Source organism: Equus asinus, chromosome X (genome assembly GCF_041296235.1).
Source record: "Equus asinus isolate D_3611 breed Donkey chromosome X, EquAss-T2T_v2, whole genome shotgun sequence".
Lineage (NCBI taxonomy): Eukaryota > Metazoa > Chordata > Mammalia > Perissodactyla > Equidae > Equus > Equus asinus.
In genome coordinates, this window is record NC_091820.1 from 6,996,234 (window position 1) to 7,022,914 (window position 26,681).

General features: G+C 45.5%; 1 protein-coding gene across 4 annotated transcripts in view; it reads left to right on the forward strand.

Moving 5' to 3' along the window:
- CLCN4 (chloride voltage-gated channel 4) overlaps positions 1–26,681 on the forward strand; it is a 68,100-nt gene that overhangs the window by 14,442 nt on the left and 26,977 nt on the right. For 2 of the 4 annotated variants that reach the window (XM_014855397.3, XM_070502046.1), the window contains 4 exons: positions 16,025–16,179; positions 18,551–18,650; positions 22,746–22,933; positions 25,739–25,861. In XM_014855397.3, the coding sequence (XP_014710883.1) occupies positions 16,036–16,179; positions 18,551–18,650; positions 22,746–22,933; positions 25,739–25,861 (555 nt within the window). In that variant the 5' untranslated portion in view covers positions 16,025–16,035. Of the gene's footprint in view, positions 1–4,232; positions 4,432–5,192; positions 5,431–16,010; positions 16,180–18,550; positions 18,651–22,745; positions 22,934–25,738; positions 25,862–26,681 lie in introns of all 4 variants that reach the window. The other 2 variants (XM_070502045.1, XM_014855393.3) reach the window with 2 other exon arrangements.

Below are 26,681 nucleotides of genomic sequence, written 5' to 3' on the forward strand. Positions count from 1 at the left end.
GCAACCTTTATTTCTCCTGTCTCTTTCTGCTGGTCCTTGGCTCTGACCTTCCCTCTCTTTGACTTTCATTGGTTCTGTAGCCTTCGGCCCTTCACCAGGTGGCCACCAGGGGGCTCCTCTCACTGGCGGTGCCTCTCCGCCTTCTCCCCTCTTGGCGTCTAGAGAATTAGCTGGGAGGGGCAAATGAATCATGGCCTCTCACCATCTGAACGGACAGTGTCTGCATTTTAAAACGTGAGCCTCCATTCTCTCAAATGAACTTGAAATTGGCGGGGTGGGGGGGGGGGGTGGGCTTCAGGGTTTCAGGCAAGCTGGAAAGGTGAGGTGAAAAGCTTTGACTGGTGTGGGAGCTAGCCTCCAAGATGGGCCCTGGTGACCCTGCCTCCTGGTGTTCACGCCCACGTGCAGTCCCCTGCCACACTGAATTACTGAGGGCTGACCTGTGCCGCCAATAGGATGCAGTGGAAGTGATGGTGTGTGACTTCTGAGGCTAGGTCATGAGGGACTGCTGCTTCTACCTTGCTCCCTTGGATCACCTGCTCTGGAGGAAGCTACCTGCCATGTCCTGAGGACACTCAAGCAGCCCTGTGGAGATGCCAGGATGGAGCAGAACTGAGGCCTCCTGCCAACAGCCAGCATGAACTTGTGAGCCATATCAGGGGGCCAACATGGAAGTGGGTCCTCCTGCCCCTGTCAGACCTTCAGATAACCACAGCCACGGCCAACAGCTTGGCTACAACCTCTTGAGAGACCTCGCGCCAGAAAGACCTAATGACACTGCTCCTGAATTCCTGACCCCTGGAAACTGTAAGATCATATATGTTTGTTGTTTTAAGATGCTAAGTTCTGGAGTAATTTGTTACACAGCATTGGATAGCTGATACAACTGGTAAGAGCCCAGAGTTTTCTGGGAGGGGAAGCTTAGTGCTGGCCTCACCTCAGGTCAGCTCCCCAGGCGTGGCTGCCTCCCTCCTACCCCTTCTGGAGCTCGACTTCTCTCTGATGGCTCTGTGTTTGTTGATGGTGTCCTCTCTTTTGGGTTGGGGAGGAGAGGAGTTTCATGTAAGATTTAGGTGTATTGGTAATAAGTTAGGGCATGTTGGTGATGAGTTTGAGTGTATTGATTTTAAGTAAATGGGCACCTGCCTATATTTCATGAAAATGTATATCCCCGTGTCTGTCCTCACCGTCTGCAGACTCCGGTACAGTAGCCCTCAGATGCCAGTGGGGTTTGGATGTCTGGCTGTCACTTCAAGAACCTAGGATTTCGACTGTGGGATGTAACTTTCCATGTGGGCATCTCCCCCTCGCCTCCTGCACAGTGGAGCCTGGAATTCAGCATGGAGTCCATGTCCTCTGCCCACTGCATGGAGGGTTTGCCAACCCCAGTGCCTTTGCTTTGTCAGAGGGTCCAGACTTTTGACCTGAGTTATTTCACTGTGAGATGATTTTTGTAAGAGAAGATGCAATAGGTATTTTAAAAGAGAAAGAAAGTATTTCACAGACACTCAGAGAAGTGTTACAGTATGCCGACTAAAAATCTAACTTTTGTAAAGTGCGGCAGTGAGCTTTCATTCTAGCTGCTGGCTTTTTTGGATGACCTTTAGTAAAGCTTTTATTCAAATATATGTTCAGAAAAGTGTGTAAAGCGTAAGTGTACAGTTTGGTGAATTTTCGCAAAGTGAGCACACCTGGGTAACCAATATCGTTAGGGTTTTTTTTTTTTTTTTGGTGCTTGGGGTTTGTTGAGCTCCTTGTCTGTGGGGTTGTAGTTGAATAGTTTAAATCGTTTTGTAGAACAGGATTTCCTACAGTAAATGTTCTGGTCAGCTAATAAAAATTTATTTCAGAGAAATTTCTTGAGAGAGTTTAAAGGGCGTTTTAAACCAGTTCCCTTGTTGAGCTCTCCCCACCTCCAGTTGCATCAGAATGGCGAAGAAGGGTTTGCCTCGTGGGGCTCTGGAGGAACTGTCAGCCTGTGGTGCTTTTAGGCGCTGTCACGGGTTCCAAGTCCACTCCCGGGGGCCCCAGCAATGCTGTGTCAGATGCCTGTGGTCGGATATCAGCCAGGATGCCCACCAGCTGCACTGAGGAGACGAACTCTCTCTCTGTCAGCCCAACTTTTTTCATGGATGAAAAGGAATAAGGGAAGACTCAAGATGAATTGAGCAGTTAAAAACCTCCCCCAGACCTGGTAGGGGAAGCCAGTCACGCCCTTCAGACTTGCCTTGCTCCACACGGTACAACTGTGGGAGATGGTGTGCGTAAGAGGTGATGGAGTCCGTGTTTCAAAGCCACTTGGGTTTTACACGTCTCACGACTTCAGTTTGCTTTACACGTTCTTTTTGTCCTCTGTATATGCACTGATAAAATAGCTTTCTCATACGTGTTCTCGAGCATGTCTGTGCAGTGATGTCCAAAGCATTCAGCTGACTGCGTGACAGAGTTTTAGATCTGTGGATGGGTAAGGTATTAATGGCGCTCTTTGTAGAGCAGAGGTAGTATATGCGGTTGGCTAAGCTTTTTAGGTTTGGTGGATATGACTCTGTAGAGGGGGCGTAGCAGGCGCTTCTGTAAAGGTCCAGATAGTACATAAGGGTGAGTAACACAGGCCTCTGCCCTCAAAGAGCTCACAGTCAAATACGGGAGGAAGCAAGCTTGTAAATAATTATTGCAACAAAATGCACTGGCGCTGCCGACTGCGCCCCTGAAGTTCCGCTCCCCTGGCCCCCGCGTCACCGTGCTCTGCCGCCCTCTGCCTCTGTATTACTCTCCTCGCGCTGCGGTTCTGTCTCTGTCCCCTGCTCCCGTCCCTCTCCCCACGGTTCTCACTTCAGCCTGGTCCCTGTTCTTTATTCAAAGTGTGGTCCACAGACCGGCAGCATCAGCCTTGCTGGGAGCTTGTGAGAAACGCAGAGTCTCAGGCCCCACCCCAGACCTGCTGAATCGGAAGCCGCATTTTAGGAAGGCGCCCAGTGGTACAGGTGTACAGGAAAGCGTGAGACGCACTGGTCTAGGTGACAGAGCTGCGGAAGAACCCTGGACATTGGTGGAATCCAGGGAAGCTGGGCCTCAGGAGCTGGAAGGTTCTCTGTGCATCTCTTGCTTGTTTGTTTCAGAGTTTCTCATCCTGTCACTGTTGACATTTGGAGCTGGGTCATTCTTTGCTGTGGGGCCATCCTGTGCATTTAGGATGTTTATTGGCATTCTAGGCCTCTACCCTCTTGATGTCAGCAGTACCCTCTCCCCAATTATGAGAACCCAGGGTGTCTCCAGGCATTGCCAAGTGTCTGGGGATGCCAAATACATCCGCCAAGGGGAAATGTCCGAAAGGCTCATTTGATCCATTTTGGAATTAAGGCAGAGGTTTCCCACCCCAGCACTAGCGGCATTTGGGGCTGCATAATCCTTTATGCTGGGGCTCTGTGGGGCACTGCAGGCTGTTGAGCAGCATCCCTGGCCCCCACCCACTAGATGCCAGGAGCACCCCCATCACTTGTGACAAATGTCGCCAGACATTGCCCAATGTTCCCTGAAGGCAGAATCACTTCTGTTGGGAGCCTCTGGTCTGTTTATCTTTGGTCTCTGCCACCTAGCCTCTTCTCCCTGCTGTAGACACTCGGTAGGGGTAGTGGTTCCCAGGCCAGCCACCCCTGGGAAGAGAGACCTCCTTTTTCCTGTTGTCCGTATATGGTCTCTGTGTCCCATGGTCACCCCCACAGCTAGTCACTGTACCCGGCTGTTGGCTAGCATCTGTCACGTGCCCACACTGGAAGCCAGGGGCCAGCTTTGTTACCAAATGAAGGCGGAGGGGAGGGGCAGAAGTGGCTGCTGCGGCCCACTCTTGCACTCCTATGTGTAGCCAAGTGCTCCGCTGAGCTTTCATCCCGTGACAAGCTCGTGTAGCAAGTACCTGGTGAGTGGCATGTGGTGCAGGCTGGCTCGTTAGCCCGGTCACGGTGGGCAGCCTGCAGGGCTGAGGGTGTGCCGCATGTGACCACAGAGCCCAGGCCCTTCCTGACGCCTCCCGGGCCCCGCTTTCAGCCTCAGTGCTTTTACATCAACCCTTTCCATACCTCCCCCTCCAGGCTGCCCTCCACATTGTTGTCCAAGGGCTACTTTAGAACATGCTGGTCTTCTCAAAACACTTTTGTGCCTCAAGAGAAAGTGAGCTTTTTTGCACAGCCCCGAAGTCCCTTCCCATCTAACCAGAGGTTTTCTTTCCCGTGTAGTCCTCTCTACCTGCACCTCGAGGATCCACGAGAGTGGGGAAAGGCTTGTGCTCCAAAGAAAAAAGACAGTACTGACGCCAGAAGGAATGGATGGCCCAGGCAAAAACCGCGGCGGGAAACCTGAGACTGCGTTCACTGATGCCCAGGCCACACTTTTAAACACTTCTTAAAGTTACAAATATAGCAAGCATGTTAAAAAGTGTGTAACACCTAAATGTATGGCTTAATAGATTGTAAAAGAAACACCCATGTCACCACTCAACATATGAAATCATTTCTCTACCTCCCTATAAACGGATTCACACAGTGTGTATTCTGATGTGTCCCGACTCTTAGGCAACATGCTGTGTTCAGGACTCATCCATTGTGAGCATGTTTTGGGAAGCACTTGAGTCAGAGGGTGGGTCAGAGAAGAGAAGCCACTGAAGGTGACACAGTGGCCAGGAGTCAGAGGGCGTTACCCTTGAGTACTCAGGGCCCAGAGCCACAGCTGTGGGCTGTGGAGGGGCGAGGTGCCCGTGCTCTGAGGTAGGAGTTATGGTGAAAGGAGGCGGAGGGAAGGAGTGGTCCTGCCTTCTCTTTGGGTGGAGGTGGGGTTACGCGTTGGAGCAGATGGAGGAAGGAGGAGGCAGCCCCCGCCTGTGCTTCCTGGCGGGACAGGAGCTTCCCCAGTGGACTGTAGGCTGCTCTAGGCAGAAGGGCTGCTTGCACAGCACCATCTGGTGGTCATGCGGTGCAGTGACACCCCCTCTGAGACGGGACATGCAGCCTGGTGGCCTTTAGAGCAGCGGCCAGCACCAAGGAGCTGGCGTCCAGCAGCCATCAGCCCCTGAGTTCTGTGCCTCATGTAATCTACGTAGATTGCAAGAAAAGGGATTTCATAAAGGCTGTTTGTGATTCGTTCTTGGAGCTTATGGAAAATCTGTAAGAAATGAAGCTGTTTTTGGATTTTTTTTCTAGGTGCCATCTAACCAAGGTCTGACCGTGGACTCAGCTTTTATGCTCTATAATGATTGATATGAATAGCTGGCAGTGAAGATAGCTCTGAAATTTCTGGAAAGTCCCACAGGCTTAACCAGTTTCTGTGGCAGACACAAATAATTTTGATTAATTGAAAAATGTTTGCTTGTCCCAGTGAGGGTGACAGGGGCTGGTACTACGTTTCAGTCTCTGGTTCACGCGCTTCGGTTTTTGAAAGGTGAGTGGTGAGGGTCAGCGAGGGTCAGCTGAGGCCACACAGCCAGACGGGATTCACACACATTTCTCATTTAGGGGTCTTTCCACTTTGAATAGATGGATTTCACTTGAAAGAAAATAGTCTGTAATAAATGTAAAGACTTTGAGGAGTGTTCGGGAACAGATATTTGAACTGCCAGCCGTAGATTGATGTTTGAATGGCCTCACTAGTTCTGCCCTATCGTGAATGATGCTGCAGTGAACACGAGAGTGCAGAGATCTCTTCAAGGTCCTGCTTTCAGTTCTTTTGGATAAATACCCAGCAGTGGGATGGCTGGATCGTATGGTAGTTCTATTTTGAATTTTTTGAGATATCTCCATACTGTTTTCCACAGTGGCTGCACCATTTTACATTCTCTCCAATAATGCACAAGGGTTGCAACTTCGCATCTTCACCAACACTTGTTATTTTTTGTGGTTTTGATAATGGCCGTCCTAACAGATGTGAGGTGAAATCTCATTGTGGTTTTGATTTGCATTTCCCAGATGATTAGTGATGTTGAGCATCATTTCATATACCTGTTGGCCAGTGGTACATCTTCTTTGGAGAAATGTTTATTCAAGTCCTTTGCTCGTTTTTATGTTGTTATTTGTTTTTCTGCTATTGTGTTATAGGAGTTCCTTATATATTATGGGTATTAACCCCTTATCAGATATGTGGTTTGCAAATATTTTTCCCCGTTTTGTAGGTTGTCTTTTTGCTCTGTTGATTGTTTCCTGTGCTGTGCAGAAGCTTTTTAAATTGATATAATCCCACTTTTCTATTTTTGCTTTTGTTGCCTGTGCTTTTGGTGTTATATCCAAGAAATAATTACCAAGGCCAATGTTATCAAGTTTTTCCCCTATGTTTTCTTCTAGGAGTTTACAGTTTCAGGTCTTACATCTAAATCTTTAATCCATTTTGAACTGATATTTGAGTATGGTGTAAGATAGGGGTCCAATTTCATTCTTTTGCATGTGGATATCTAGTTTTCCCAGCGCCACTTGTTGAAGAGACTATCCTTTCCCCGTTGTGTGTCTTGGTGCCCTTGTTGAAGAACAGTTGACCATATATGCGTAGGTTTATTTCTGGGCTCTCTATTTTGTTCCATTGGTCTGTATGTCTGTCTTTATGACAGTACCATACAATTTTGATTAGTGTAGCTTTATAATATTTTGAAATCAGAAAGTGTGAAGCCTCCAGCTTTGTTCTTCCTTTTCAAGATTGCTTTGGCTATTTGGGGCCCTTTGTGGTTCCATATGATTTTTAGGATTGTTTTTTCTCTTTCTGTAAAAAATGCCATTGGGATTTTTATAGGAATTGCAGTGAATCTGTATATCGCTTTGGGCAGTGTAGACATTTTAACAATGTTAAGTCTTCCAGTCCATGAACATGGGATGTCTTCCCATTTATTTGTTGTCTAATTTCTTTCAGCCATGTTTTGTAGCTTTCAGCTTACAAATCTTTCATCTCCTTGGTTAAGTTTACTCCTAAGTATTTTTTTTTTCAGATTTTATTTTTCCTTTTTCTCCCAAAGCCCCCTGGTACACAGTTGTGTATTTTTTTAGTTGTGGGTCCTTCTAGTTGTGGTATGGGGGACGCCGCCTCAGCGTGGCTTGATGAGTGGTGCCATGTCTGCGCCCAGGATTCGAACTGGCGAAACCCTGGGCCGCTGAAGTAGAGTGCATGGACTTAACCACTCGGCCACGGGGCCGGCCCCTATTCCTAAGTATTTTATTCTCTTTGATGCTATTGTAAATGGGATTGTTTTCTTAATTTCATTTTTGAGTTATTAGAGTATAGAAACACAACTGATTTATGTATATTGATTTTTAATTTTTTAATTATTTTATCTTATCTTTTTGAGGAAGATTAGCTCTGAGCTAACATCTGCTGCCAGTCCTCCTTTTTTTGCTGAGGAAGAATGGCCCTGAGCTAACATCCATGCCCATCTTCCTCTACTTTTTGTACGTGGGATGCCTGCGACAGCATGGCTTGCCAAGCGGTGCCACGTCTGCACCCAGGATCCAAACCGGTGAACCCTGGGCCGCCGAAGCGGAATGTGTGCACTTAACCACTGCACCACCGGGCCAGGCCCTGTATATTGATTTTGTATTCTATAACTTTACTGAATTTGTTTATGAGTTCTAACAGGTTTTTTTGTGGAGTTTTTAGGGCTTTCTTTATGTAAGATTGTGTCATCTGCGAACAGAGAATTTTACTTCCTTTCTAATATGGATGTCTTTGTCTTGCCCCATGTTTTCTCTGCATCTATTGAGATGATCGTGATTTTTATGCCTCATTTTGATAATGTAGTATATCACACTGATTGATTTGTGAATGTTGAACCATCCCTACATCCCTGAAATAAATCCCACTTGATCATGGTGTGTGATCCTCTTAATGTACTGTTATATTCTATTTGCTAATATTTTGTTGAGGAGTTTTGCATCTATGTTCATCAGCAATATTGGCCTGTGATTTTCCTTTTTTGTGTTGTCTTTGTTTGGTTTTGGTATCAGGGTAATGTTGGCCTCATAGAATAAGTTAGGAAACATCCTGATCTCTTCGAATTTTTGGAAGAGTTTGAGAAGGGTAGGTATTAAATCTTCTTTGAATGTTTGGTAGAATTCACCAGGGAAGCCATTTGGTCCTGGACTTTTCTTTTTTGGGAGGTTTTTGATTACTGTTTCAATCTCTTTACTTGTGATTGGTCTATTCAGATTCTCCGTTTTTTCTTGATTTAGTTTTAGGAAGTTGTATGAGTTTAGGAATTTATCCATTTCTTCTAGGTTATCCAATTTGTTGGCATATAGCTTTTCATAGTATTCTCTTCTAATCTTTTGTATTTCTGTGGTATCCTTTGTAATTTCTCCTCTTTCATTTATAATTTTATTTACTTGATCCTTTTCTCTTTTTTTCTTAGTCTGGCTAAGGGTTTGTCAATTTTGTTTATTTTCTCAAAGAATCAGCTCTTAGTTTCATCGATCCTTTCTATTGTTCTTTTAGTCTCTATTTCATTTATTTCTGCTCTGATTTTTATTATTTCCCATCTTCTACTGACTTTGTGCTTTGGTTGTTCTTCTTTTTCTGGTTCTTTTAGGTGTAGTTTAAGATTACTTATTTGAGATTTTTCTTGTTTGTTGAGGTAGGCCTATGTTGCTATAAATTTCCCTCTTTGTACCACTTTTGCTGCATGCCATATGGGTTGACATGTTGTATTGTCATTTTCATTTGTCTCCAGGTGTTTTTTATTTCTTCATTGATCTAATGATTATTCAGTTGCATGTTGTTTAGTCTCCACATATTTGTGACTTTCCCAGCTTCTTTCTTTCTTTCTTTTTTAAAGGTTGGCACCTGAGCTAACATCTTGTTGCCAATCTTCTTTTTTTTCTTCTCCCCAAGCCCCCTAGTACATAGTTGTATATTCTAGTTGTGAGTGCCTCTGGTTGAGCTGTGTGGGATGCTCCCTCAGCATGGCTTGATGAACGGTGCCATGTCTGCACCCAGGATCCAAACCAGTGAAACCCTGGGCCACCGAAGTGGAGCGTGAACTCAACCACTTGGCCTTGGGGCTGGACCCTCAGCTTCTTTCTTGTAGTTGATTTCTAGTTTCACAGCATTGTGGTTGGAAAAGATACTTGATATGATTTCAATCTTCTTAAATTTATTGAAGCTTGCCTTGTTTCCCAACATATGGTCTGTCTTTGAGAATGTTCCATGTGACCTTGAGAAGAATGTGTATTCTGCTGTTTTTTGGATGGAGTGTTCTCTATATATCTGTGAAGTCCATCTGGTCCAGTGTTTCATTTAAGGCCACTGTTTCCTTGTTGACTTGCTGTCTGGATGATCTATCCATTGACGTAAGTAGGGTGTTGAGGTCCCTTACTATTATTATGTTGTTGTTAGTTTCTCTCTTTAAGTCTGTTAATAGTTGCTTTATGTATGTCGGTGCTCCTGTGTTAGGTGCATATATATTCATAAGTGTTATGTCCTCTTGATGGAGTGTCGTTTTTATCATTATATACTGCCCCTCTTTGTCTCTCATTATCTTTTTTATCTTTTATTTTTTTTAAAGATTAGCACCTGAGCTAACAACTGTTGCCAATCTTCTTTTTTTCCTGCTTTTTCTCCCCAAATCCCCCCAGTACATAATTGTATATTTTAGTTGTGGGTCCTTCTAGTTGTGGCATGTGGGACGCCACCTCAACATGGCCTGATGAGCGGTCCCATGTCTGCACCCAGGATCCGAACCAGCGAAACCCTGGGCTGCTGAAGTGGAACCTGTGAACTTAACCACTCAGCCATGGGGCCAGCCCCTTTTTTATCTTGAAATCTACTTTGTCTGAGATAAGTATGGCTATGCTTGCCTTCTTTTCCTTGCCATTTGCTTGGAGTATTGTCTTCCATCCCTTCACTCTGAGCCTGTGTTTGTCTTTAGAGCTGAGGTGTGTTTTCTGGAGGCAACATATTATTTGTCTTGTTTTTTAATTGGTCTTGTTTTTTAATCCATCCAGCCACTCTGTGTCTTTTTATTGGAGAATTCCGTCCGTTTACATTTAGAGTGATTAGTGATATACGAGGGCTTAATACTATTATTTTATCTCTTATTTTCAGGTTTTTCTATATTTCCATTGTTTCTTTTCCCTTGTATTTCTGAATGCCATTTCAGTTTGGTGGTTTTCTCAATTTTCTCTTTATTTATGATTTGTGAGTCTGCTCTGATTTTTTGTTTTGTGGTTACCATGAGGTTTGTATAAATGATCTCATATGGGGGCCAGCCCAGTGGCGTAGTGGTTAGTTTGCGCACTCTGCTTTGGCGGCCTGGGGTTTATGGTTTTCGATCCTGGGCATGGACCTAGCACTGTCAAGCCATACTGTGGCAGCATCCCACGTGAAGTAGAGGAAGATTGGCACAGATGTTAGCTCAGCAACAGTCTTCCTCAAGCAAAAAGAGGAAGATTGGCAACAGATGTTAGCTCAGGGCCAATCTTCCTCACAAAAAGAAAAAATATTTATCTAATATATGAGATAGTCCATTCTCTGATACCCTCTTATCTCTATTAGCCTAAGCAGGTTCCATCCCTTTCCTCTTCCCCTTCTATGTTTTCATTGTCACAAATTATTCTTTTTTGTTTTCTGAGTTTGTGACTAAATTGAAGTGTTTATAGTAGTTTTTGATGCTTTCTTTCCCTTTATCTCTTACGTTATAATTCTTTGCTAACCTATTCTGATAGCTTCAGTTTTCTGATTTTGTTTACTTACCTCCTTGCTCAAAGCTTTGTAAACCTTTGCATTTCTTGTAAGGCAGATCTAGTGGTGATGAACTCCCTCAGCTTTTGTTTATCTGGGAAAGCTTTTATTTCTCTGTCATATCTGAAGGATGATTTCACTGAACAGAGTATTCTTGGCTGATAGCTTTTGTCTTTTAGTATTTTGAATGTATCATTCCATTCTCTCCTAGCCTGTAAGATTTCTGCTGAGAAATCTGCTGAAAGCCTGATGGGGGTTCCTCTATAGGTTATTTTCTTCTTTCTTGCTGCCCTTAATATTTTTTCTTTGTCATTGGCTTTTTTTTTTTTAAAGAGTTTATTTTTCCTTTTTCTCCCCAAATCCACCCAGTACATAGTTGTATATTTTTAGTTGTGGGTCCTTCTAGTTGTGGCCTGTGGGACGCCGCCTCAGCATGGCTCGATGAGTGGTGCCAGGTCCTCACCCAGGATCCAAACTGGGCTGCCTAAGTGGAGCATGTGAACTTAGCCACTTGACCACGGGGCCAGCCCGTCATTGACTTTTGACAGTTTTAGTGTTATGTGCCTTGGAGAAGGTCTTTTTACATTGATGTAATTAGGGGTTATATTAGCTTCGTGTACTTGCATGTCCAGTTCTTTCCCCAGATTTGGGAAGTTCTCAGCTATTATTTCTTTGAACAAGCTCTCTGCTCCTTTCTCCCTTACTTCTCTTTCTGGGATAACTATAATCCTTATGTTACTTTTCCTAATTGAGTTGGATATTTCTAGAAGAATTTCTTCATTTTTTAAAAACTTACAGGGCTGACCTGGTGGTGTAATGGTTAAGTTTGGTGTGCTCTGCTTGGGCAGCCCTGGTTCAAAGGTTTGGATCCTGGGTGTGGACCTACACCACTTGTCAGCCATGCTGTAGTAGTGACTCACATATAAAGTGGAGGAAGATTGGCAACACATTGTAGTTCAGGGCTAATCTTCCTTAGCAAAAAACATTAAAAAAATCTTAGTTGTCTCTTCTCCTCCACCTGAAGTCTTTCTAGGTTTCTGTCTTCGAGATCAGTAATTCTCTCCTTTATAAGGTCTGTTCTGTTTTTTTATGCTTTATACATTATTTTTTTTTTATCTCATGTGTTCTTTATATCCAGAATTTCTGTTTGGTTTTTCTTTTAGAGCTTCAGTCTCTTTGGTGAAGTACTCCTTCTGTTCATTAATTTTATTCCTGAGCTCACTGAACTGTCTTTCTGAGGTTTTTTGTAACTCATTGAGTTCCTTTATGATGGCCATTTTGAATTCTCTGTCAGTTAGATTGTAATCTTCTGTGACTTCAGGTTTGGTTTCTGGGAGTTGGCATTTTCCTTCTGTTCTGCAGTGTTACTGTAGTTCTTCATGGTGTTTGATGAATTGATCCTCTGCTGGTGCTTTTGTGGTAGTATCACCTTCTCTTATTTAGGTACAGCTTTGTTTACTTTGGATCTGGTCATCTGGGTCTCATGTTCCTCCACTGGCTCTCCACAGGCTCAGATGCTGCTGTCTCATGCACCACCTGTGCTGCTGTTCCCGGGTTGTCTTAGGATGCTGGTTGCCAGGGGTGGTGTGTTCATGGCAACCCGGGGACTTGTATACAGCCCCTGCTGCTGGTGGAGCTGGTGTCGAGGTTGTCACCACTGGGGGCTGAGTCACCAGTTCTGCTGTGGTTCCTGTTGCTTTTGGTTGCAGATTCCACCTGGCACCTCTGGGCGGGGGGCAGGGCCTGTTTTTTCTGTTTCTCCCTCATCTGCTCGTAGTTGTGCTGATCGGGCTGCTTTGCATTTGTGTGTGCCCAGCCACAGTCGCTTGACAGGGTGCCTTTGCATGGGCTGGGCCACCGCCTTTCAGTGGGTTGCACTCACATGGGCGGGGCTGCCACCGCTCCGCAAGCATTCACTCATGGGCCAGGCTGCCCCTGCCTCCACTCACAGTTGCGCTGGGTGCTGTGTGAGGATCGGCAACCTGTATTGCTTCCACCCAGGAGCAGGAGGGGGCCACTTCTCTAGTTCCACTGCTTCCTGGGGGTCCAGTCCACCTACCTTCAGATGTATAGCTGCATGGATCTCTCAGTCATCCTGTTGTGCTGTGTAGGGAATCCTCTGTTTAATGAATGTCTGTTTAGTTGTAACTTAGAGTTGAGAGACAAAGAACACCTCACTCCGCCATGATGCTGACGTCACTCCTCCCTCCTGTCTTTCTTAATCTCAACCTCAGAAGTGATGTCACTACCTCCCTCTGGGGCCCCAGGGAAGCCCCTGATTAGATCTATAGGTTAGATCGTGTTTATTTTCCTTTACCAATTATGTGTTTGATTTTCATGACCGTGACATGCTCCATACAAGCTTAAAGATGTAATTGTTTTACAGAGTGACTTTTTGTTTCAACCATTATTACCTGGAGTTGTTACTTGACTAGAGATTTGGTTAAATTTTAGGTAACACAAACTCCTTTTTAATAGAATGCCCAAGTCTCTGCAATTCTTCTATCTGCTGGCTCAGTTTTTCTCACAAGGGCTCCCCATTGTGGGTCAACAGCCTGCTGTCTTATCTTTCCCATCAGAGGTTTTCTTTACCATATATAACACAAGGCTGTCACAGTACATCTTGTTTTTGTAGAAATGAGAATGAAATCTTTGCTTTCTAATTTTACTCCTTCCCTTTTATTATTGGTTGCTACTGACTTATGCAACATGATTCTTCCCTGGGTGCTCATCAACATGTATAGTTTTCAGCTTGGCATGGCTCAAACCTCGAACTCTCGAAGTTTTAAAACAGCTAAGTTGCTCAGATGGTCAATAAATTGATCACTATGGTCACTTTATTGCTTGTAAGGCAATCATTTTGCCCATAGTGACTTTTCAATTTGATTAAAATGCACTTTCATCAGGTCATGGTTGGGTCCTCCAGATATAAAAATACATAAAGCAATGAGAGAAGCCTGTGCTCAAATATTTTTATAACTACCCTTCACCTATTTAACCATCTATTCCAGCACTTTTGTGGTCCTTGTCCTATAATTCAAATTTCCATGCTCTTTGCCAAAGTAATTTTTATTTAGTGTGTATTCCAGCCTCTTGTCTTTGTAAGAATGTGGTATTTTTTCTGCTAACTGGTGGTGGGCAGTGGTCCTGCTGCAAAAGCATTTTCTGCATCTCAAATCAGCTCGTCTGTGATCTGTAAATCAGGCTCTGATGGTGGTATGACACGGAAGCTATCTTGGTTTCTTTGTGATTATTTTCCAGACAAGGGGAGCCAGGATAGTGGGAGTGGAATTGTTATCTTAGGCAGGAAAGGAAGAAACCCTTGGCTATGCTACTGCCCTGGCAGCAGGAGCCCTTTTGACTGCATTTTAAGAAAAATTACAAGTGAGTGCCTGCGCCCAGAGCTGCTTGCCCCGGGCAGTGTGCCGCCAGCCTGGCGTGGCTCTCAGCTTGTATTAGTCTGTTCCGGCTGCTACAAAAAAATACCAAAGACCAGGTGGCTTATGAACTACAGATATTTATTTCTCACCGTTCTGGAGGCTGGACATCCAGGATCAGGGTGCCAGCACGATCGAATGAGGACCCTCTTCCCAGTCACAGACTTCTTGTTGTTGTGTCCTCACATGGGGGAAGGGGCAAGGGGACTCAGTGGGATCTCTTCTTAGGAGGGCACTGATCCTGTTATAGCATAGGGCCTCTACCCTCATGATCTAAGCACCTCCCAAAGGCCCCACCTCCTAATACCATCACATTGGGGGTTAGGATTTCAACATACAAACTTTTGGGGGACACAAACATTCAGATCATAGCGTGGCTCATGTGGCAGGTTGTCCTGCCTCCTTCTCCATCTCCATGGTGGCACCCCTGTGCAGAGAGCCACTGCCTTCTGCGTATTGCCTTGGCTCACACCAGTTAGGTAAAGTCTTGCCAGCATTTTCACTCTGCTGTTGTACGTATTGAAAATCTGCAATGACAGCCACACAGGCTGTCTGCCTGCGTGGTCTGCTTTATCTCCCAGGAGAACCAGTTAGGGGTTTGGTTACAGTGATTTGATTTTGAGTGGTATGCTTCAACCGTGTTTGCCCCTCCAGCCCTCCCATTTTGACACGTTGGTTTTGCAGAACTTGAGATTTTTAAGAAATGTGTATGCTTGATCCTCGTTATCTGTGGTTCCGTAAGTGTGAATTTGCCTGTTTGCTAAAGTCTGTTTGTAACCCCCAAGTCAATACACGTGGCACTTTCCCGGTCCTTCACAGACATGTGCGTGTGCAGAGTGGCAAAAGGTTGAGTTGCCAGCAAGGCACATTCCTAGCTGAGGTCGAAGAAGGCAGCACGCTGCCATCTTGTTTCAGCTCTCAGACCGTGAACAAGTGTCCTTTTCACAGTCTGTTTAGTAACATATTTTTCACATTGTTGCGCTTCTTTATTGGTAATTTTGTTGTTTACAATGGCCCTGAAATGCAGTGCTGGACTGCCTCTAGTGTTCCTAAGGGCAAGAAGGCTGGGAGGTCCCTGATGGAGAAAATATGTCTTAGATAAGCTTCCTTCAGGCACAAGTTACAGCACTGTTGCTCGTGAGTTCCATGTTAGTGAATCGACAAGATATATTCAGTAAGGTGTCTTTAAACAGAAACAGACATAACACAAGGTTACATACTGATCAATTGATGAAAATGTGGTGACCAGAGGCTCACAGGAACCTACCCCTGTGTTTCTTTTAGGGCTGGTGCTTCAGTATTGACTAATTTGGTGTTCATGGTGACTTTGTAGAACATAGCTACCGCACATAGCCAGAATTGACGGTGCTATGGACTAAATGTCTGTGTCCCCCCAAAATTCCTATGTTGAAACCTAATCCCCATTGTGAGCGTATTAGGAAGTGGGGGCTTTGGGAGGGGATTAGGTCGTGAGGGCTGAGCCCTCAAGAATGGAATTAAGTCCCCCTTATAAAAGAGACCCCAGAGAGCTCCCTTGCCCCCTCCACCATGTGAGGACACAGTGAGAAGAGGGCCGTCTATGAACTTTCTGGAAATTGGGCCCTCGCCAGACGTTGAATCTGCTGGCACCTTGATCTTGCACTTCCTGGTCTCCAGAACCGTAAGAAATAAATTTCTGTTGTTTATAAGCCACACAGTCTATGGTGTTTTTGGTACAGCAGCCCAAACGGACTAGGACACACTATATATATATTTCATTACAGCAGAGAGATACCTATGCTGAAATAATTCTTTCTTATACAAGAAAAGGGTACATGTGGATTATTCTGCTGTGTCTGTGCAGATGTCCTGCTAACACGTTTTTAACCACAGGTTTTCTCTGCCAGGGGTAACTAGCATGGTCAATGCAGGGGCGATGAGTGGCTCTGGAAACCTGATGGATTTCCTTGATGAGCCATTCCCTGATGTGGGGACGTATGAGGACTTCCACACCATCGACTGGCTGAGGGAAAAGTCTCGGGACACCGACAGACACAGAAAGGTAGGTGGTGACATGTGGAAGGGGATCCCCTCAGTGGCTGGGCTTTGCTTTCACTGGACAGTTCTGGAGCTGGTGCTTAGGTTCCCATGTCATGTTCTGAACTAGGTTCTGAAGAAGAGAAGGGCTAGTGGGAGAGGCAGAGGCATGGACAGATCATTATAACACCAGGTGCTCTGGGTGGGAGGCTGTGTCATACAGAGGTGTGGTATGGAAGGTAATGAGGGGACTCTGGAACCAGACAAAGTGAGCACATCCTGCCCTTGACACCTTCAGGCTGGATGACTTTTTGGGTTGCCATTTCTGGACCCCGTCTTCTCATCTGTAAGGATGGAGGTAATTATAGCTGAGGAATAAATGGGGTTGTGTGTGTATGAAAGCACATGTTATAGTGCCTGGCATCTAGTTGGCAATCAATATATATGTTAATAGGCAACAATAAAGTTATGTCTTAATTGCTAGGGGATAATTTAGGAGGGATGGTTAGGGAAGGGTTTTCTAGAGGGTGACATTTCAGTTGGGTCTTGAAGCATGACTAAGAGTTTGCTAGGCAGAGAAAGGGGAAAGGATTCTAAAATCAGGAATGGCCCTTTTTTAAGTCACAGAGGCATGAAAGAGCATGGCACATGTGGGCAGGTCAGGGAGCTCTGAGGTCTGTGGAGGATTCATGGAAGGGGAGGAATAGAGATGAGTCTGGCACCATGGGCAGTGGGGCCACACTGGGAATGATGGCCAGAATACAAGAAAGATGCATTGTAAAGCGAGAAATAGGAAGCTTGGAAATTAGCTCAGGAGGAAGAGCAAGAAGGTCTGACAAAGGGTAGTGCAGTTCAGGTGGAGAGAGGCTCAGGGTCAGGAGGTATTCAAACAAGCCACTGACGGGATTTGAGAGGGGGTGTTGGGGTCAGGAGGGGAGTGGAGTCAAGGATGACACCCTGGCTGTCGGCAGAAGGGCATGATGTCCTGTCATGAGTTCTGTTTCAGCTGCTTGGTGTTTGAGCTGTTTGTCCAGCCTGCAGCTGGGGGTGGTCGGCAGGTGGAGAGAACTCTGTGCAGTTCAAGGGCGAGGTCAGGGCTGCGCTAGAGAATGAGGGATCCTTGGCATGCAAGTGGTGCTGAAGCTTTAGAAGTGGCCACAGTGGCATGGGTGTATAGAGGGAGAAGTAAGAAGGCAATTAGGACCCTGGGCAATGCCCGGATTTACTAGGTACAGTGGGAGGTAGATGGGGAGCCAGTGACGGACACTCAGACGAAGCAGGTGGAGGTGAAAGAGGGGAACCAGCAAAGAGTGGGCACAAGTGAAAGGAGGAGAGAGTGGCGAGGTCAGGGCTGCTAGCCACGTCCCCCTCCATGGAGAGGTAAAGTAGGAGTCGAACCAACAGTGTGGGGGGCTGTTGGTGACCTCAGGGAGAGCAGCTTCACAGTAGGATGAGGAGTGACATTGAGAGTGCGACTGTGTCACATCATTTCACACGGTTGGCCGGGAAAGGAGGAAGAGAGATGTGTAGGGAGGGAGGCAGAGTCCAGAGGATGGCCCAGCCCTTGGCTCCAACCTGGAGGACTGTGGGAGATGGGGCAGCCTTCGCTCTGGAGCAGGGGCTGAAGCGTGGCCGTCGGCTCGGTTCTTGTAAGTTGTTTGAGTGGAACACAGCCACGCCCGTTCATGCACACATTCTTTATGGCTCCTTTTGTGCTCCACCAGCAGAGGTGAGTAGTTGTGACAGAGGCCATCTGACCTGCAGAGCCGAGGATATATACTTTCTGTCCCTTTATAGAAAATGTTTGTCAGCCCTGCTCCAAAGGCTTATGAGGGCAATGACCATCTCAGAGGAATGTAGGATTCCGTTAACACGGGGAGGCGAAGGGGCGTTCTTCCAATGTGTGTAGACATCTCCATCTGCCTGGGAATCGTGATCCATGCCAGCTCGTTCAGAGTGCTTGCCATTAACATTTACCCTTGAAAACAACAGAAGGAAATGAAGTCTTTGTTGAAGAGGTTCTTTTGTGAACAGACCTTACAATGTAAGTTCAAATAGTAATTCTTATTCAAAATGGTGACACCCAATCGCTGTCTCCTTTCAGAATGGCCTTTGAATAATCAAAGATCAAATCACACTTAGTAAGTTTTTTTAATTAAGTGAATTTTTTGGGATTCTAATTCTTTGGAGACTGCTCTGGCATCTTTGTAGTTCTCTGAACTAGAAAGCCCATGTTATCATCACGGTGGGTAACTGAAGGATGACGTGAGTGGGAATTTGGTTGCTTAATAACATTAGTTTTCTCAATCACCTTTTTCCAGAGGAAACAGTTTCAGGGAAGGAAGCAAGAATTAGAAAATGTATCCAGATCAACGACTGCGTCTTTTTGTTTCTAGATAACCAGCAAAAGTAAGGAGTCCATATGGGAGTTCATCAAGAGTTTGCTGGATGCCTGGTCAGGATGGGTGGTGATGCTGCTCATCGGCCTGCTGGCGGGTACGTGGAAGGCCACGCAGTCCTCCCGGGGCCGAGCTGGAGGGGCTGGAACCCAGTGCCAACTGTTTGGGATGAAGGTCTGAAAATGGCGTGCTTCTCTTTCACCCACGCAGCGGATTGATTACTTGAAATATCTAAGAGCAAAATACACGACCCTACATTTAACATAAAATCTATCACCCAGAAGGCAAGACCCCAAGGCATGGCCGAGTGCGGTCATTGGCGAGCTGTAGTTATAGAGCTGGGCTGCCCTGTCCACGCAGCACGAAGGTTAATGCCATACTGGCTTTTATCGATAGCACACATTTTCTATTCTATAGAACTTGGTTGTGTAGAAGGCAAGAGAATATGGGACAGTTTTGATCTCTAATAATAAAACACCATGTGAGAGTAGCCTTTATACTGGTAGGCCCTGGAAGGAATTATAAACATCCTGAGACACTGAAAATAATGCGAGACACCCGCAGGATCTGAGGTGGACCCTGGGGGATACCTCCAGCCTATGCATCGTCCTGACCCTCAGGGACTCTGCGTCCTTCATTTTCAGAATTCCGACATCATGCCTGTGAGCAGGAGATGTTTCCAGAGTGAATGGACAAATATCTGGAGGGGAAATTTGCCCTTTTAATATCAAGCACACCAGCTCTCTATGGAAATTGTTTCCTGAAACTTATTTCCTTTTAGCAGGCTGTGAAGGTTAATGTCTAAGAATAAAAGTGTGAGCATGCTAAAGAGATTCTCTTAATAAAAATCCCCTACCTGTAATAACATAATAGTAATGGTCATAGGATTGATCAGAGAATGACTATAACAGGGCATAGATACGAATTTTGTGATTTCCGCTCGCTCTTTCATTTAGTCCATATGCGATTGTAGGAGGGGCTCAGTTGCCCGGGAGGGGCTCCATCTGTCTTGGCATGTCACACAGAGCCAAGAGGAGTGCGTCAGGAAGAATCCTGGTCACAGCAGCTGTCCATCCACTTCTCCCATTCTATCCTTCCTCTCCCAGTGGCCTTCCCAGTGCATAAAGGCAGTAACGTTACTGTACCGTGTCCTTGTTCTTGATTCCTAGGAAGGTGAAATAAATAGGGAAAATGAAGAAATCTGGAATAGATGTTCTGGCGTCTTGCTGGAGTAAACAGCGCAGCATAGGTTTATTGATTAATCTAAGAGCCCCATTGGGCTGTTAAGAAATCTCATATTGACCACTTGGCTTCAGTATCAACCCAATTTCCATCAGTTCTTTCAGGAAGAATCACCTGGGGGATTAAAAAAAAATCTATTGCTGCCTGGGCTTCAGTGAAATGGTATCCCTGGAGATGACGCCTTAGCATTGAGTAAAGGCCTCCTTCTCTTCCTCCCAGCCCCCGCCACCTGTGATTCCAATGTGCAGCCAGGGGTGAGAACCACTGGAGAAGGGTGATCCTGTGGACACATCCGCAAAAGAATATAGGAGGAAGGCAAGAATGGGGTGATACTGACATGAAGGTGGCTGAAGTATTCTTTTGATCTGGATGTACCTGGAAGGGAAAGCCAGCAAAGTGTGCCCTGTTCATTTTCCCGATCCCCAGCTGGTCTAACGGTGGAGAGGACTCAGGGATCTCACTGCCTGGCCCGTCATCTTCTCAGTGGCACCCCGGACATTATATTCTGACTCTCAAGATAGAGAAGCCCAAGCAAGGTCCACTCTGCAGGGCATTGATCAGAAGGCTCCACTAGGTGTCACTGTTGTTCCACGGAAGGAAGCTGAGATTCCCAGCCCTGTCTGAAGCAGAGTCAGCCAGGAAGATTGGGTGTGGGCCAACAGTGATTATGAATGAATGAATAACAGTGGAATTTGGGGTGATCATTAGGTCTTGCCACTGGATATCTGCAGGACCCCTCCCTCACCTTTTTTAGGTCTTTGTTCAAATGTCATCTTCGGCCTCAGGCATTTCCTGACCACCTTTTATAAAAGTACATCTGCCCTCCTCAGCCTCATGCCCGTCACCCACTGTGTGTATGCATGTACGTGTGTACGTATCTATGTTTGTAACAGCTTTATCGAGATGTAATTCACAAACCATACAATTCAAGCAGTTAAAGTGTACAATTCAGTGGTTTTTAATATATTCACGGAGTGGTGCAACCACATCCACGATCAATTTTAGAACGTTTTCATCAGCCCCCAAAGAACCTCTGTACCCTTTAGCTATCAAGCGCCAGTGTTCCCAGCCGTCTCTCAGCCCTAGGCAACCACTAATCTACCTTCTGTCTCTCTATTTGTCTCTTCTGGGCATTCCATATCAATGGAATCATACAGTATGCAGTCTTTTGTGACTAGCTTCTTTCACTCAACATGCTATTTTCAGGGTTCGTCCATGCTGTAGCGCGTGTCAGTACTTCATTCCTTTCTGTTGCCACATGCTGTTCCATTGTGGAGATAGACCACCTTTTGTTTTTCCATTCCGCAATTGATGGGCATATGGGTTGTTTCCACATTTTGGCTGTTGTAAATAATGCTGCTGTGAACATTTGTGTACAGGTCTTTGTGTGGACATATGTTTTCATTTCTCTTGGGTATATACCTAGGAGTAAAATTGGTTGGTCAGATGGTAACTCTGTTTACCTTTTTGAGCAACTGCCGGTCTGTTTTCCAAAGTGGCCGCACCATTGTAACGTGCTGTGTTTTTCTCTCTAGCACCTATCACCTTCTAATGGTGCCCCCAGTTTATTTACTTATTTTTGTCTAGTGCCTTTCTCCCCCATGAGGTGCAATTCCACAAAGACAGGGACCTGAGTCTCCTTTGTTCACTGCCATAACCCCAGGGCAAAGAATGCTGACTGGCACATAGTAAGTAGGTGCTCAATAAATATCCCTTGAGTTAAAGGATGGGCCTGAGTTTCCTGATTTTCATTATTTATTGCACTCATACATTCAACATGGATATAGAGTTCCAACTAGATACCTGACATGGATACATCAACGGACAAGGCAGATGGCCTTTGTCCACTTAGAGTGGACACAGGGTCTGGACGTCTGGCTTGACCCCTACCGTGGCACACAAACCAGACAACAAAATCTTTCTTCCCTGCTGATAGACTAGTGGGAGTGTGTCTATACAGCTAACCGTGACATCAGGGTGTGGGGATTAGTGATGGAAAGAGATGAGGCTGGAGAGACACAAGGGGCCAGCTGTGGGAGTCTGTGACGTGTTGAGGATTCAGGTGTTCTCCCAAGAAGAATGGGCAGCTTCCAATGTAAGAGGAGGAGAGCAGGGAGGGGTGGGCCCTGGTGCAGGTATATGGATGCCTGGTGTGGATGCAGGTAGGGAATTGATATTGTAATAAAGATCCAGTAACAGTTTGAAAACTGTAGTAACCTGAAAGTATTTCCTGCCTTCCTAAAAGACTGGAATAAGTTATTCTAGAAAGGGACTCAAGGTAGCCTCCTGTAGCCCACGAAACCCTCTATTTTATCCCACTTCTATTGGCCTTTAAAGTAGTTATTTACTTAGATAGATCCACAATCTCTTATCCATAATTTTAAAAATCCAGAAAGTTCTATGAAGTGAGATTTTCCAAGTTTGGTTCCCATTTGGTGGTAAAACCTTAGTTAAATAACAAGGCTGTTGTAGTTGTCACACCTCCCTTTTGTCCGAATTGTCATGTTTCCTTGAGCAACATTAACGGATGTGACCCCAGCATCCTGCCCCAGAAGCTGCTGAGGGCTTATGTCACTTAGCGGGCGTGCAGACCCTGTTTCTAAACTTTGGAAGACGTGATCTTGAAAGCTGCCCGGCTCCAGTGGCTTGTGGCGAGTGAAGAACTGCGTGTCTCTCTCTCCTGCTTGATTTAAGCTACCCGAGGACCCACATATCATTGGCCTTTGTATCTCCTTGGGCTCGGCACTGCCTTGCCCACACCATAAATGCTCAGGGGATTTCACAATTAATGAAAGAAGCTTCCTATCTAAGTGGCAGCCCTCAGCAAGTGTATCTCCTCCTCAGGTGCGTGGCCTTCCTGGCCCATGGGCTCCCTCGTTGGCCCCATGTCGTGTTCTCATCGCATCATCCAGGGGCGATTCCTCTATGTGGCTCTTGCTGTTTCCTCCAGGCACCTTGGCTGGGGTCATCGATCTCGCTGTCGACTGGATGACTGACCTGAAGGAGGGGGTCTGCCTGTCTGCCTTCTGGTACAGCCATGAGCAGTGCTGCTGGACTTCCAACGAGACCACTTTTGAGGACAGGGACAAGTGTCCCCTGTGGCAGAAATGGTCGGAGCTGCTGGTGAATCAGTCAGAGGTGGGTTGCTGGGCAGCGTCCAGGGGTGCTTTGGAACGCCGCTGGGCGTTTGGGGAATGTCCCGTTTCACCTTCAAGTGTCTGTTCTGCTCATCGTCCAGGCTTCATACTAGTATGGCTTGGCTTTTTCTAGCTCTAATGTTCAAACTTCAGTTGGAAAGCCCTTCCCCACTGTTTCGTGTGCACGGTATATGTATATATTTTTTAAAGTGTTTATTTTTCTTACCAAGAGTGGTTTGTTGATCATGCTGAAGAAATAGGCTTGATTTTTATACCTTCTAATCAAGGCAAAAAGATATCTTTTTTTTTAAATAGCAGCTTTAGTGAGATGTAATTCACATTCCATATAGTTTGCCCATTTAAAGTGTACAATGCAGTGGCTTTTAGAATATTCACAGAGTGGTACCACCATCGCCACAATCTAAGTTTAGAGCATCTTCATACCCCAAAAGAAACCTTGTATCCATTGGTAGTCACTCCCCATTCCCTCCAACCCACCAGCCCTAAGCAACCACTAATTTATTTTCTGTCTCTACAGATTTGCCTATTCTGGACATTTGATATAACTGCAATTATACAATATGTGGCCTTTGGTGTCTGACTTCTTTCACTTAGCATACTGTTTTTCGGGTTCATTCATTGTTGTAGCATGAATTGGTACTTCATTCCTTTTTGAGGCTGAAGAATTTTCCATTGTGTGGGTAGACCACATTTTATTTATCCATTCATCACTTGATGGACATCAGTTGCTTCCACTTTTGCACTATTATGAATGATTTTGTTTTGAACATTTGTGTACAAGTTTTTGTGTGGACACAGGTCTTCATTCTCTTGCGTAGATACGTAGGAGGAGAATTGCTGAGTCACATGGTAATTCTATGTTTAACTGTTTGAGGAGCCGCCAGACTGTTTTCCAAAGTGATGGCACGATTTTACATTCCTACCAGCAGCATAGGAGGGTTCCATTTTAGCCACATCCTCATCGACACTTGTTATTGTCTGTTTTCGATTATAGCCATCTAGCAGGTGTAAAGTGGGCTCTCATTGTGATTTAAGTTATCTTCCAATGCATTTTATGAGCGCATTGCAGAGGGTGTTTCTGGGCCTTCTGTGACGGGAATGTCCCAGGCACAGGGGCTCTAGTGGGGCATCACAGACTGGGGTGCTTGCCTTCATGGCACTTAGTGCTTCAGATCTGTATAAAAATCTTAGTTCAGGAAAAGGGTTAACTTCTAACTGAATTCAGTGGTTACCACGACTGTGGGTCATTGACAGATCAGAACCCCAGGTGAGGGGAAGCTAGGTTGCCAAGATTCACATTAGGGGTAACGTGAGGACTGTTGAAGCTAGAACTGTTCTTGAGAGATAGGTGTAATCGATTTATACATCTCCTCCGGCCCCCACTTTTTTTTTGCCAGATTGGCTTACCACAGCTGAAGCTATTTGGAATGCACTTGGCCATCTTGCTAAACCTCTTTCTCAGTGGAATTGAAAATTAAGTCCTTGAAATCTCAGAAGTAGGCGGGGGTCTTGAAATCTCACACGTTCTCAGTGCTCTCCATTACTTCCAAAAATAAATTCTCTACTTGGGTTGATGGGAGTGGGCAGGCGAAATTGGCTGGGCGCCATATTTTATTCCTTCTCTCCTACTTGCAATATGTTTTTTTTTTTTGGAATTATGGCCCCGAATATGACTTTTCAACCATTTCTAAGATTTATACTTTGAATTGAAGAATTACTGTTAGCAAGAGTGAGAAGTTATTTTTAGTCTCAAAACAGTACATTTTTAAGTAGGCAAAATGTATTCCTCAGTCTGATTTCTCACCACATAGGGTGTGAATATATGTGAGTGTAAAGGCCAGAGCAGTCTCCTGGAACGTGTTTTTGCATTTAATAGATGCACATGGGGCCGTGTCCATGGCCTGACTTGTAGGTGACCCCGCTTTCCTTCCCCGCTTCACTTGAGTATTCCAGATGGTGACAAGAAGAGGAGGCCTGGGAAATGTGGTCTCTACCCTGCAGACCAGGTCCTCAGCGTGAGAGACCCCAGACTATGTGTTCGGTTCGGAAAGCATTCTCCACACATCAGATAATTTGGAATAAATGGCTCAGTGAATTATTCTGAAGGAGATGATCAAGTTTTCCCCTCTGAAAGGGCTTCTCAAATGTTAGCCTGCATCGGAATCCCCTGGAGAGCTTGTTGAAACACATGTTGCCGGGCCCCCTCCAGAGCGTCTGCCGCAGCGGCTCTCGGCGGGGCCTATGACTCTGCATTTCCAGCACACGCCCAGGTGATGCTGCTGCTGGTCCGGGGACCACATTTGAGTGGCAGTAATTCTAAAATCCGGTCCCCACCTTGCTCATTGGCAATGCTGCTGCTTGCTACGCATGGATGTGGCCTTAAGGAAAGCTAGGAGAGGTCGATCCACTCCAGACGAGACAAAAGAAACCTTCCAGGGTCTCGAAGGCAGAATTTTCTGCATCACACCTTTCATTAACTGTAGTGCAAGTGGTGATTAAAACCAAGTGTCGTTCACGGTTTCTGTGCCTGCCGAGATCTCGCCTGGAAGAAGCTATGTGTTAACAGCTCCTGGAGAAATACCCGGTGCTGGGTTTCTGTGTACCGACGGTAGCAATAGCAACAGCTGATAGAAGCAAGGCTGGCCTTTTGGTTGACACAGGACCGGGAGAGAAGCTGTCCGGTCCCATCAAAGCTGCCGCTCTGTCAGTGGAGGGGGCGGGGGGCCGAGTTGCTTGGGTCTGTGATGGCTCACGTGTTCTTTCTTGTTTGGTGTCTGTCGTTTAGGGGGCCAGTGCTTACATTCTGAATTACCTAATGTACATCCTGTGGGCGTTGCTGTTTGCATTTCTGGCTGTCTCCCTGGTGCGCGTATTTGCGCCATACGCCTGTGGCTCTGGTATACCAGAGGTGAGTGGTGGCTGAATTTCTTTTGTGCCAATGATAAGCATAGCAAATATTTATGTAGCATTTATGTGTCAAGCACAGTTCCATGCATTTGACATCTGTTAACACACTTAGTCCTTACAATGAGCCTGTGAAGTAGGTACTGTTATTCTTAATTTGCTAGTTGAGGAAACTGAAGCACAGAGAGGTTAAGTACCTTGCTCAAGGCCACTAAGCTGGTAAGCTAGGAGTTGAACCCGTTCCGGCTTCAGGATTTATGCTCTGTATTCGGGATTTATGCTCTATTACTCCTCAGATGATTAAATTCTTGTCTTTGCAAACCAGGCATAATTCTTAAAGCATGTGGAATCTAAGTTCATTAACCATACCCATAAACATGGCACTTTAGTAACTTGTACGTGCATCTATGATGTAACGTGAAAAGACAATAGTGGAGGTTTCTTGCTCAGAAAGTTGACTGCTGAGTAAATTCCCTTAGGACTAGACTCCCTTGCCACATGTTGCTTTTCTGGTGACACGGTAATAGCAATCTTTAAAACACTGAATTCCACATTCAGTACATGCTCTGTGAATGCCCGCCTGTGAGTTTAGAGTTCTTATAAATATTTTTCAGCACTTTCATGTAACCAAAGTATGCAGGAAGTGACCTCAGCGATCAAGAGGAGTGCCTGGGACTAAACTTCAAATCTAGGACCATCTACTGGGTAGAATAACGATAATTGAGCTAATTCCCAAAAAGCCCAGACAGTGAAAATTTTAGCCAGAAATAATTTTAAAAGTTTTCATATTATCTCTACAATCAGTGCAGTTCAGTTCTCCTTCA